The 12,639-nt window shown below is 43.9% G+C and overlaps 1 protein-coding gene across 1 annotated transcript; it reads right to left on the bottom strand.

The window, feature by feature from the left end:
- Positions 1-6,528: 6,528 nt before the first annotated feature.
- Positions 6,529-8,801, bottom strand: LOC124700420 (1-aminocyclopropane-1-carboxylate synthase 1-like). The gene is made up of 3 exons (XM_047232553.1): positions 8,334-8,801; positions 8,070-8,230; positions 6,529-7,902 (listed from the first exon to the last, which is right to left on the bottom strand). The coding sequence occupies exons 1-3, from the start codon at positions 8,634-8,636 to the stop codon at positions 6,900-6,902; spliced, it is 1,467 nt and encodes a 488-aa protein (XP_047088509.1). The 5' UTR covers positions 8,637-8,801; the 3' UTR covers positions 6,529-6,899.
- Between the last annotated feature and the right edge of the window lie 3,838 nt (positions 8,802-12,639).

The following is a 12,639-nucleotide window of genomic DNA, read 5'->3' as shown; positions in this document are numbered from 1 at the left end:
AACACAATAATCATGATTCAACCATAATTCAAATAAAATAATGGCTCATAGTTCATTGGATAAGAATGCTTCGCGCTCCAAATGAGTAAATCAAGCAGTAATGCAAAGCTTGTTGAATTAAAACTAAATGCAAGCGGAAAAATAAACATGCAAACTTGAAAGGTATATTACAAGGTGTTATAGATCTCCCCAAGCTTGGAATAAAGCCAGGTGGGATGAAATAATCCTTGTTGAAAGAACATGGAGCCCCCGTGTGTGGTTTTCGTAATTGATGACAATCCCTATGGACTAATGGTTGCATTAAGTTTCTCTTATAGGTTTTGTCCATGGGCAATGCTTGAACCATATGTTGGTTTCAAGGTTGCAAGAATAAGCAAATGAAGAAGATCAAGTGTCAACCATGTCTTGAAGAATAAGAAGAATAAGAAGAACAAGAGCAAGAACAAGAAGGAGCGACTTATGAAAGTAGTGGTATGAACTCGAATACAAATCCACACTACCGATCACGATCACAACTATGGTTGAAGAAGAATGGGATTGGTGATGGTGATGAAGATGTAGTGGTTGATGATGAGGAGATGATGCCTTGTCCTCTAATGATCAGTGTAGCAGCCCGGATGATATCTTCTCCCAATTTCCTCCTCAGATCTATCCCATAGGTGGTGTTTTGGTGTTTCTGACGGCTGTGTATGTTGGATCTCTGTGCCGTCTGCGCAAGGTGGAAGTATTTGACGAGGCGGAGATCCTGGTGCTGCGTATACGAACGGACAGTACGGGCAGGGTCCCCCCGTACCGATGTCCGCTAAACTCTCTGAAGCTCGTCCTCGCATTCTCCTTTGGCCCATGCGCGTGGTTAAGTGCTTAGATGATTTTTATCACGTCAAAATACCATAAAATGATAGTTTTTTTTGATATTTCATCATCGCCTTAATATTTTGAGATCATGCGTAAACAAGCATAAAAGGTGCGCGAAAGCACAATGAAATAAAAAATCCTATCGCTACACAAGGACATCTATATGAAATAACGGAGTAAAAACACTCCAAAAAGTTACTCATCAATAGGTTTCCCGTAAAATGTCTCATTGTATTGAGTAGATGTTTAATTCAATTCATGTGAGCTGGTGTTACTTAATTCAACTGATGCTTGCAGAATTATTATCGTATCATTTTCAGACCGGAGGTTAGGTATATCGTTACCTCCATAAATGAGATGATCAGACTGTCGCCGTAGCCACATATCACTAGAAGAAGGTTCATGTCCATTTCTAGAACTGTGGCATGAAATCGGGTGTCTATCAACCTTCCTACTTCGAAGCAAATGCTTGAGTCTACTCGTGCCAACTGATGCTTGCAGAATTATTATCGTACTCCCTCCGTTCCTAGATATAGGGTGTATAGTTTTTGGCACGGAAAATAAGAAACGCACATTGAGGGCAAGTTACACGAGTTTTAGGCAAGATTACCCCTGAATTATTACTTTGAGAAAATAGAGGAGTTTGCATGAGCTAACAAAATGCAATCAAATCCGTAAAAAAATATCCAAATGAGTGGTTCTACGCAATACACCTTATATTTTGGAGCTTTTTTCTAAAAAACTATACACCTTATATCAAGAAACTGAGGTATCATTTTCAGACCGGAGGTTAGGTATATCGTTACCTCCATAAATGCGATGATCGGACTATATCTCCGCAGCCATATATCACTAGAAGAAGGTTCATGTCCATTTCTAGGATTGTGGCATGAAATCGGGTGTCTATCAACCTTCCTACTTCGAAGCAAATGCTTGAGTCTTCTCGTGCCGATCTGAATAAAAAGATACTCACACACTTCGTCATCCGGGTTGAGGATGAGAAGCATCTTAAGCGCGCGTCACTTTTGGTTTCTAACAAGGCGTGGAAGCAATGGAAGACCAAAATTTTGAGGAAGTAGGTGCATAACCAGAGAACCCCTTTGCCAAGTACCCGCAGATCTCTGAAAAAGAATGGACGAAGTTTATGCATGCCAATGCTGCAAACTCAAACTAGTGATCAGTGACTTACCATTTTAGAAGTGTCAATTCTAGTTCTCAACTCTATACATGCCGTTGTTCCAAAATATATTTCTGCACTTCATATTATCTTTATACAATTTAAATAATGTGCAGACACATATACTGCTTAAATACTCCATATAGCCAGAGTTATGAAATTTTCCAGATGCTCCGAATATTACGGTCTTGTCGCCACAACATCGACTCAAGAGAAAACTCGGACCCTACAGAAATTATACCGGTTAAAATAACAACCGTCTGAGGAGCCATAAGAATGGAGCCAGCCAAGAAATAGAGCCATCGCTGATAGTCATAATTTTGGGGCCAGGCGTGAATTTGAGCCGTCTCTGGTAGCCACGCTAGTGGAGTCATGTTTTTTGCCTGTCTATGGGCTTGGGTACTATAGCCGCTTACTCTAACCGGCTCTAATGTTCTCCTTATTAGAGATCATGGGGCACAGTCGGATGAGTAAATTGGCTCCAACCCATATACGAAAACCGGCTCTAGTGGAGAGTTTTGTACTACTGATCCACCATATATATATTTCCATATCATATCCGTCAAGAACTTGAAGGACCCATTTTTGCGCTTCCCCACCTCATTAGGCATACTAAGATGCTTCTGGGTTAGGAATTCGTTCGACACTTGGAGTACTCCTTCCGTCTACGAATATGTGTACTTCTAGTTTTGTCATAAGTTTAAGTTTTAAAATTTTGACTAACATTTATAAAATAGAGTAGCAACATATATGGCATCAAACTGATACATTATGAAACTACAACTCAATACCGATTTAGTGATGCTAATTTGGTGTCATAAGTATTTTCACATTTTCCATCAAAATTTTAAATGATTGACTTATAACAAACCTAGAAGTACACTTATCGGTGGACAGAAAGGATGTGACATTGATCACATTCCTAAGAGCTCGTTTGCCACCTTTCATTTCATTTCATTTGGTAGAAATGAAATAAAATGAAATTGACGACATTAGTTTTCTCGATAAACTTACGTAAATAAAGAGGTACCAAGTGAAATTAAGGTTACACATGACATGCAATCCATGAAATTCTCAACTAAATTCTCGAAATCACAAATAAACACCTTAGTTCCAGCCTCAAACGATGGAGGTTAAGAAAAATTTCTGTACCCAAGAAGAATAGCGAGAGAAACCGTGGCACGGTGGCAAAACCCATACGCTCGCTGTGGGCTGTGGCCCAGCCTCGTTTCTTTCGGGTTCCGCGGCGAGACGGACCACACGCACCTTTCAAGCGCAAAACTGCTGCGTGGCGCGCGCGTCCGGCCGAGCCCACCAGAATAAGATCTCCGTTTGTTTAACAAGCAAGATGGTGATCACATGTCACAACCGTTAGCTGGTGGCGGCATGTGGGACGACGACGCCGCGCGCCGGCCGTAGTTAAAGACAAGACAAGATGTGGAGTATCATTATTAGCAATAGAGATCGAGCGTAGACTCTATACCATACCGGTTTACCAACATGGAGGGGTCCTGATTTGCAGCTGACGACATTGAAAACGCCGCTCTTCAAGTGTTTCGATCCGGTTTGACTTCACGTGATAGCGACCCGACTAGTATACAAGTGGCCACCATATGGGGCCTAGCGGCAGGAGTAAGCAAACACTTCTATGTTGTATACTAGTAGTAATTACACGAATACAATTTTGATTTAGCGTGCATATGCTTCGGCGGAAATTCAATTCGGCTCCCAGGTGCGTATGCTCCCTCTACCAAAAAATATATTTTGAAATGTCGAAAAATTTGGACAAAAAATTTTACATGTACATCTTCATTATGTATGTCCATTCGGTCAAGTTTCACAAAAAAATAATATTTTTTATGGTCTATGTAAAAAGGAGAAAACTTTATCATGTGAAAAGCATTATTTTTAGCACTGAATTTGTCTTTTTTACGCAGGTCACATGATAAGTCGATTTTTTATGAAACGACTTTGTGAGCGCGTAGAACGTGAAGATGTACGTACCAATTTTTTGTTTCAATTTTTTTGAAATTTAAAATATGTGTAAAACGTATTTCAATATATAGGGAGCATATGCACCCATGTTCCAAAACACCACTCCCGCTACTAAAAAACATTTTAAAAGGTTAATAAAATTATAAATAAATCACACATACATGTTGATATTCTATATATGCTCCTGATGAGACGTTTAAACTGGATGAGACGTTTTGGCTCCCAAGAGCATATGCTCCCGATACTTAAAATGACAAAATATTGAAAACTGACATATTTTGTTTCCTATATAAAAAAAAGATAAGGAAATGCCCTTGTGAAGAGCTTTTTTTTAGCCCAAAAATTTATCTTTTCTACACATGACACAAAAATGTCGACTTTTTGGTCGAAGAACTTTCCGAGCACATAAAACATTGAGATGTGCGTGCAACATTTTTTATCGGACTTTTCAATATTTTGAATTACGTTTAAAAGTCATTTTAAGAATCAGGAGCATATGCTCTTGGGAGCCAAAACACCTCATCCAGTTTAAACTTCTAAAAGTTCAACTAACTTTATAAATAAAGGTCTTAGCATTTGTGTCATTAAATTAGTATTACTGAATTCGACATTGTTTCATAATACTCGAACCCAACATCATATATATTGCATAGTGGAGAGTTCTGGTTCAGTGCATGAGTGGTCACGTTGTTTTTAAAAATTAAGATCGCATTTACGAGTTTTTTTAATGATTTCTTATTTAGCTAATGCTATATCCTACAAACATGCAAAATATTAACTGCAAATACACCCTCGGTTCCATTAAACATGTCTTAACTTTGTCTATATTTAGGTATATCTCAACATGTCTAGATATACAGAAAATAAGTATGTATATACAAAAATGAGAAACGTGTGGCTCTGAGTATGGATGTTTTCAACTCTCCAAATTTGATCAGATTTGGTAATTTTTGTGTAACTCAGAATATGAAGAAATTCACATTGCTATTCTGATGCTGGTAGGTTACACCATTGACTACGTCCAGATTTATTTTCATATTTTTAAAACAATTAAATATGGTTTTTATATTTTTTGTTTAAACATAAAAGATCGCTAGAGCTTGGGAGGCAAAGACAGTTTTTGCATATTGCAACCCTAATCTTTAAATAATCAACATTCAAAAGATTTGACTTAGACTAGTCACAATGGGTAGTATCATATACCGGTATCATGCATATGATACTAGTGTATGATACTACCTCTACAATGCATGGTATCATATAGTAGTACCATATTCTTATTGTATTTATCAATTTGTAGAATCTCAATGCAAAATTGTGTACAAGATTTATTTGATATGAAATTTTCTTGTTTTACGTGCTATGATACTACGGTATCTACTTATGATACTAATATCCTCTCTTTCATCATTAATTGCAGCGCCACATCAGCTTTTTGCATGCATGCAATGCATGATACTCACGATGGCAATGGAGCGGGTTTGGATGGATATTGCAATACCAAATCCATTAGTCTCGCTCTGCCCCGCCCACGAAACTATCCATGGGCATGGATGTCGCTCCAAATCCAAATCCGCTGGATACCCGGATATCCATGGATATCCATGCCCATAAAATTTTAGTAGCATTTCATCAATATTTCACTTGCATTTCAGCAATAATAAGCTAACATAAATATTTTGGCAGCATTTCGACATTATTTTAGTAGCATTTCAGCAATAATTATTCGAAAATTCATAGGAATATCAAAGCAACAATATATTAATCACATAGCACTTATAATATGTCAAATGCCACGCAATCACACCATACAATAGCTGTCTCATTTCAATCTCACGCCCGCCAAGGTTGAGGGGATCCGTCGATCTGGAGAGGTGGCAGGGACGATGTCGATGGACCGCTGGCTGGCGGCTGCACCTTCCCTCACAGCGTGTTGACGGAGCCGACGGATGGATCAATACTTGGTGACGGATATTCGTGCGGGAAGGGATCCATAATTATTTAGCGATAGGAGACAGATGGGCAGATGGCTCGATTTTGGCTAAGTCCTTAATTATGGCAAGCAATTACCGAGGAGGCAGAGCAATCAGCGAAAAGCCATAGTCAATACGTAGGAAGCCCAACCAGCACATCCGTGAATGGATCTTCCGTGAGTATTTAGAGTATAAAATTATTAAGACTTAAATTAATGATTTGGTGATTTGCGCCTAAAAATGGCAGCTAAGCCTAGGTAACATTGAATGTGTCACTGACATGTGGGTCCCACATGTCTGACGGATATCCATTGAATATCCATGGGGAAGAAGCTTTGCCCGTGCCCGCTCCATGAATTATTGGATATCCGCCCCATGAAATCCGTGGACACAATTAGCCCTCCAAACCCGTGTCCGGCGGGTCGAATATCCGTGGATACCCGGATCCGTGGATAAAATTGACATCCTTACATGATACTACCTATGATACTCCTATTGTGGGTAGTCTTAGTACAAAAAGGTATTGCGTAGGGAGTAACTTTTATTGATACAATAGTAAACTGAAACAATAATAATAGTACAACGAACAACCAGAGAATTCCGGAGAATTCCCGAGTCAAAAATACACGATCCGAATATCCGATACCGATGGATCGATCGGTGCCTAGCTTATGTTCTACCGCGAAACGTAAATACAACTATCCTCAGGCACCTCGGTGTGTCTACCCGGTGCTCCGAGGAAAAATGGTGGTATATGGCGCAAAAATACAAAAAAAACTAAAGGAATCGCCTATTGGCTAGTGTAGTAGCACTATGCACTAATGGCCATGGCCGTAAGCTGGCTCTAAGGCGTACCCCGCGGTAATAATGTATAAACACTAGCTATACGCGGCGGCGGTCTACCGCTCGGCCTTCCGGTCAGCAGAGAGCGGGGTGAGCCGGAGCGCCCACTTCATATTCATGGCGAGCGGGCAGCTCATGCTCCTGGCGGGGGCCGCCGCCGCGCGGCGCAGCGCGCCGACGGTGCCGGCGCCCTTGTAGCTGGTCTCGACGAAGGCCCTGAGGCGCTGCATGGCCACGTCGAGCGTCTTGGCGGACATGTTGGCGAAACAGACGCGGAACCAGCCGGGCTCGCTGCAGTGGCACGAGGACCCCGGCGAGATGTTGAGCCCGACATCGAACACCACCTTCTTCCACAGCGACATCTCCCCCTCGAAGGAGCGGCTGCGCATCAGGTGGCTCATGTCCACCCAGCAGAAGAGCCCCGCGTCGCTCTCCAGGCACCCAATGCCGATCGCCTTGAGCCCGTCCACGAGCTGGTCGCGCCGCTCCTTGAGCCGCCGCTTGTTCTCGGCCAGGTACCCACGGGTGAAGTCCTTGTCTCCTAGGAGCGCCGCCAGGAGGAACTGCGTCTGGGAGGAGACGAGCCCGAAGCTGGACATCTTTGTCGCCGCGGAGACGACGGCGGGGTTGGAGGAGTAGATGGCACCGACGCGGAAGCCCGGGAGGCCGAGGTCCTTGGACAGGCTATACACGACGTGCACGCGGCCGTCAAGCCCGTAGTCGGCGGCGCGCGGGCCACGCGCGGCCAGGACCTCGAGCACGCTGACGAAGGGCATGGAGTCGGAGAAGGCCGTGCCGGAGTAGATCTCGTCGCTGACGAGGTGGATGCCCTTGGCGGCGACGAAGTCGACGATCATGTCGAGGTCGGCGCGGGGCACGGTGGTGCCGAGCGGGTTGGAGGGGTTGGTGATGAGCACGCCCTTGACGCGCAGCCTGCGCTTCTGCGCGCGGCGGTACGCGTCGTCCAGCGCGGCGCGTGTCACCCTGAAGCCATTAGCGCTGGTGCAGTGCACCGGCACGATCTCGGCTCCGGTGCGCCACTTGAGGTCGCGGTCAAACCTGCATGCGCAAGGGTGACGTAAGCATCTGAAGCCATGATTTGTTTGTTTGCTTGTTTCCTAATTACTTGTCGATTGAAAGTGGCGCGCCCCACATGCACGTCCTTGCACATGGAACTGCAGGTGAAAAAAATGGCGGGTAATTAGCGTGGAGTCGCGAGTGCATACCCTGGGTAGTATGGCGTTGGGATGAGGAATGCGTCGCCCTGGTCGGCGAGGCAGAACATGAGCGCCTCGTTGGCCGAGGTGGCGCCGGCGGTGAGCACGATGTTGCTGGGGTCGAACGCCACCCTGTACCCTCGCTGCTCTGACATGAACCTCGCCAATGCCTGTGCAAAGTAACGTGGGTAAGGCTTTGACCGTATTACTTAAGCATACGCGTTTGCCGGAGAAGTATAGAGGACTGTGCCAAGTGGCCGGGAAATCGCTTACATTCTTGAAGGCCGGGAGGCCATGGTAGTCCTGGAAGAGCGCGAGCTCGCGGAAGACGGAGGCGCCTCCGCGCCGGAGCCCGAGCGCGTCGGGGTTCTTCTCCAGCCAGTCCTCCACCAGGTCGAACGAGAGCTGGTTTTCGGCGAGGCCCATCTGGATGATGCCGCCTGGGTTGGCGACGGCGTCGAAGGGGTTCTTCTCGTACTCCTCCCAGCCCAGGAAGTAGGACGAGTCCTGGCCGTGGCTGTTGCATCCGGCCTTCTTCGACAGCAGCTGCGGCTCGTCGGCTACCTTGTTCACCATCTTAATCTTTCTCCTCCTCCCGGTCAACTAACGGGGCGCGCGCGCGCGTGCTTGCTTGAGGTCGGTTTGCAATTGAGCTGATCGAGTGTCAATCAAGCAAGACTGAGCTGAGCTGGGAGAGCAGCTAGCAGCCGAGAGAGAAAGAGGAGTAAGCGAGGTAGCTGGTGTCGAGTTTGGTGTCTCCCAAGGTGGGGAGCCCGAGCTATATATATAGTGGTGAGCTGAGCTCAGCTGCTGAGTGCTGCCGAGAGGGCAGGGAGTGTCACTTCAATACTTCTTTCCGATTTATCGCGTGGAATAAGCGGCGTTAACAGGGGCTGATCGAGTGGGGGAAGGCAGGTTAACATCAGAACAGCTACTAGTATTATTGAACGCGAAAAGCGTTCTGGGTTAGCAGCAACCATTGTGCGTGTGTCGTTGCTGGCTGGGGCAATCCTCGAAGGCATCCGCGGTTTCAATGGCGAGAGCCGCGGTTTCCCTAACAGTAACATTACTGCTACTCCGTAGTATTGTTTCTCTGAATCTCTGTAATCTCCGTACTGGAATCCCTTTTTAGTCTGCCTCCGCCGTAATCGACCGATTGTATTTTTTTAACTAGCCAAGATGATTGTCTCCGGCATATGGGCTCCACGCTTGCGACGTGTGTTGGCCGTATATGGTCTCTGATTACTCACAGCAGTAAAGATAAATTGCATCACGCGCCACAATCACATTCCCAGTCGTTTACATTTTTTGTCAAAAGAAAAGAAAAAAGCCGACATAACTTGTTGAATTAGTCTGATCACGGGATGATGTAGACAAGCTAGCCGATTGCTCGAGAAAGGAGACAGGATCAACTAGGAGAAACAGTAAAAGAATGATACACGAAAATGACAGTATCACGGCAGGGGTGTTCTCTCTTACACCTGCTGGATTTGGCTTTCTCAACCTAAGTATACTATAAGTGCTTGGTTTGCAGCTTTGCACTTTACTTTCATCCAATCAGGCTATGCCGCGTAGTGGGGTGGGATACAAAACGGCCGTAGCTTATCTGAACTGCATTCCTGTTGGTTCAGACAAAGGCGTATCAGTATATTTAATTAATAGTACGTGTGTCATTCGTTGTCCAGTTGGAGTAATGCAATTCCTTGCTGTGAAACGGCTGCCTCTTGCTAGTCATAGTGGGGAGTAACTTAGACTAGTAACATGACATATGTTACTAGTCTAAGTTACTACCTCCATAGTGGGTAGTAACTTATATGTGGTGTCATGCATTGTGTCATTTACTATGGTGTAGACTCAACTTGTCTTGGGGTGTGTGATGTTATGGTAACATAGCTAGTTACCACCTCACTCTCTTTCTTCATTCATTGCCATGCCATGTCACCAAAATGCCTTGGGTTGTGTGATGTTACTAGCTAAGTTACTCCCACTAGCTCGGATAACGCTAGTTGTTGCGTAGGAAACTATGCCTTTTGTGACCGAAAAGTGTCTTTAGCACATGAGCACCAGTGCTCCTGGTGCTATAAAATCATATTATTTGTATTCCAAAAAAATTAAAATTAAATACCTACATACATATAAACATTCCGAAGATGCGGTAGAAATTTTGGAGAAAAATATGTTACATTTTGAGCTATATAAAAAAGACAAATTTCTGACAAATATATGTTTCTATACGTAGCCACAAATTTGGTTTTTCCTGTAGCTCAAAATACAATGCAACTTCTACCAAAACTTCTCATGAGTATTCAGAACATATATATGTATTCATAGAATAAATGTGATGATTTTTTGAAACACAGATATATAATTTTTTTAATATTTAAAAAACTGAGAGCACTGGTGCTCATGTGCACCAAATGCTTACTCTTTTGTGACCCCCTGTAACACGGAAAAATCGTGTCTTGTGTGTCATCCACTACTCCTCCAGGCTCAAGCTGTTGCTACTCGGCCGTAGGTCATTACCCATCAGGCCATCAGTCCCAGTGAATACTGGCATAGCTCACTTAAGACTAGTCATAGTGGGAAGTAACATAGAGTAGTAACATGCACTTGTTAGTACTCTATGTTACTACCTTCATAGTGGTTAGTAATATCAAAGTAGTATCTTAGATGTCTTCATTAATTAGCCTGTAGACTCATTGCATCTTGGGAAGTGTGATGTTACAGTAACTAGCTATGTTACTCCATCCTCCTCTCTCATCATTAACTCACTGCCACATAAGCAAATTTGCTGAGTTGGACACTTAGTTACTAGTGAAGTTACTTGCACTATGAGCAGTCTCACACAGTCCCACTGAATGTTAGCTGGACTTTTATCTAACCACCATTAATAATGAATGCTATAAATCGGACATTCTGCTATGATTAACTACCTAAATGCAATATTTTAATGACTAATATTAAAACTGCTGTAAAACATGCTTGCTGAAATCAACTATGCTTGCCTAGTGTAGTAAGAAAGTCACTTCCGGCGTCATTTGGTAGCCTAGGCCATTTTTTTCCGACGGCTGGGCCTAGAGGGCATACCTCGTCTAAAACAGACTTTGAGCCATGGTCTTCACTTTGTTTGATAGCATGGATTGCATTATTGTATATCCAAGTGCGACTTTATATGGGGTACCGCATAATCTTTTGCAGCTAAGCAGAGTCATAGGCTCACAACATAGGTTTTTGGCTGCCACCACCTTGTTGCTATTTCGGCACACATAGGTGGAGTATGCTCACCACTTCTAAATATAGTGAGCTTACCATAGCACAAAGCACAACAACACACAACAAAAAGCACACTAACAAGCCTATTAGATAGCATATTAACAGAGTACTTAAGTACCTAGTAGGTGCATAAGACGCAAAATCAGGGTACACCTCTGGCACAAAAGATATGTTTACAAGCCTCCGAAGGCCAACATAAGTACACCATTAGTCGATCATATAAACATTGGAAAAAGAGGTTGAACTAGCTAGCATGGCGCCGGTCATCCCTCCATCTTATGAATAGAGCAAAAGCAATATCAAGGAAGAGGGTGGCGGGAGTGCTTCTAGCAGTCCACGCCATCTCCACGCCATTGTGCTCCATATACATCTGCAGTTGCATGTCACCATTCTTGTTATACTCAAACACGAGCACGTCACCATCTTCCATATTGACTTTGAAGGCGAACTCCTTACAACCCATGAAGAAGATGAATATGCTAGCCTACTACCGCATATGCACCCTATTATCGCATCATTGAACCATCATGATATGCGTCTTCACCGAGTGTTGTTTGTGCTCATTCTTCTGCTTGATCCCCAAGCTTCCTCTGCATCCACGCCTCCATTGCTACTGGCATGGGGAGCAACATGAGGTCGATGGAGCTCACCTATACATAGAAGTGTGGTACCTTATCCTGGGGATAGTATCCCAGGCATGGATCGCGCCCCTTATGCTTCTTGGCACGTCCGGCGTGGCAACAACAGCCATTAGGGCTAGTCAATCAGGCGTCTACTGCACTCTAGGGATCATATGTGCGAGCTCCGACGGCGCCTCGATTTAGTTTTCCAGGAACTGCTAGTTGTGCAATTTAACAATGTACAGGGTTAGTGGCAATTTAAGAGTGACAATAACTACTATGTTAGGCTAATCTTTTGAAGTTTGAGAACCCCGAGACCTCTTATAGCTACTACTATGTTAGGCCACAGAGCTTCTAAAAATTGCTAGGAATAATAAACCCTCTATTATTTACCTCCCTTCCCAATGCATGTTTGATTTTTTTTATTTCTTCTTTCATGCATGTGAAACCAATGGTGCGTGCAGTAATTAATGAGAAAAAAGTTAGTGATTTTCTTGGTCGTAGCGAATTGGCCCATTGGCTAAATAATCCATAACGGAGGGAGTATTATCCTGTGCTTGGGTTGACTTGGGGTTGGGACCCCTAGAGCAACAAGGGATAGAACGTTGGTTCACTAGTAGAAAAACCCCCCTTTAGTACCGGTTTCAAAGGGTCTTTAGTACCGGTTTTGGAACCGGTACTAATTA

This window comes from Lolium rigidum, chromosome 3 (genome assembly GCF_022539505.1).
Source record: "Lolium rigidum isolate FL_2022 chromosome 3, APGP_CSIRO_Lrig_0.1, whole genome shotgun sequence".
In the NCBI taxonomy this organism is placed as follows: domain Eukaryota; kingdom Viridiplantae; phylum Streptophyta; class Magnoliopsida; order Poales; family Poaceae; genus Lolium; species Lolium rigidum.
This window is presented reverse-complemented; position numbering and strand designations above follow the sequence as displayed.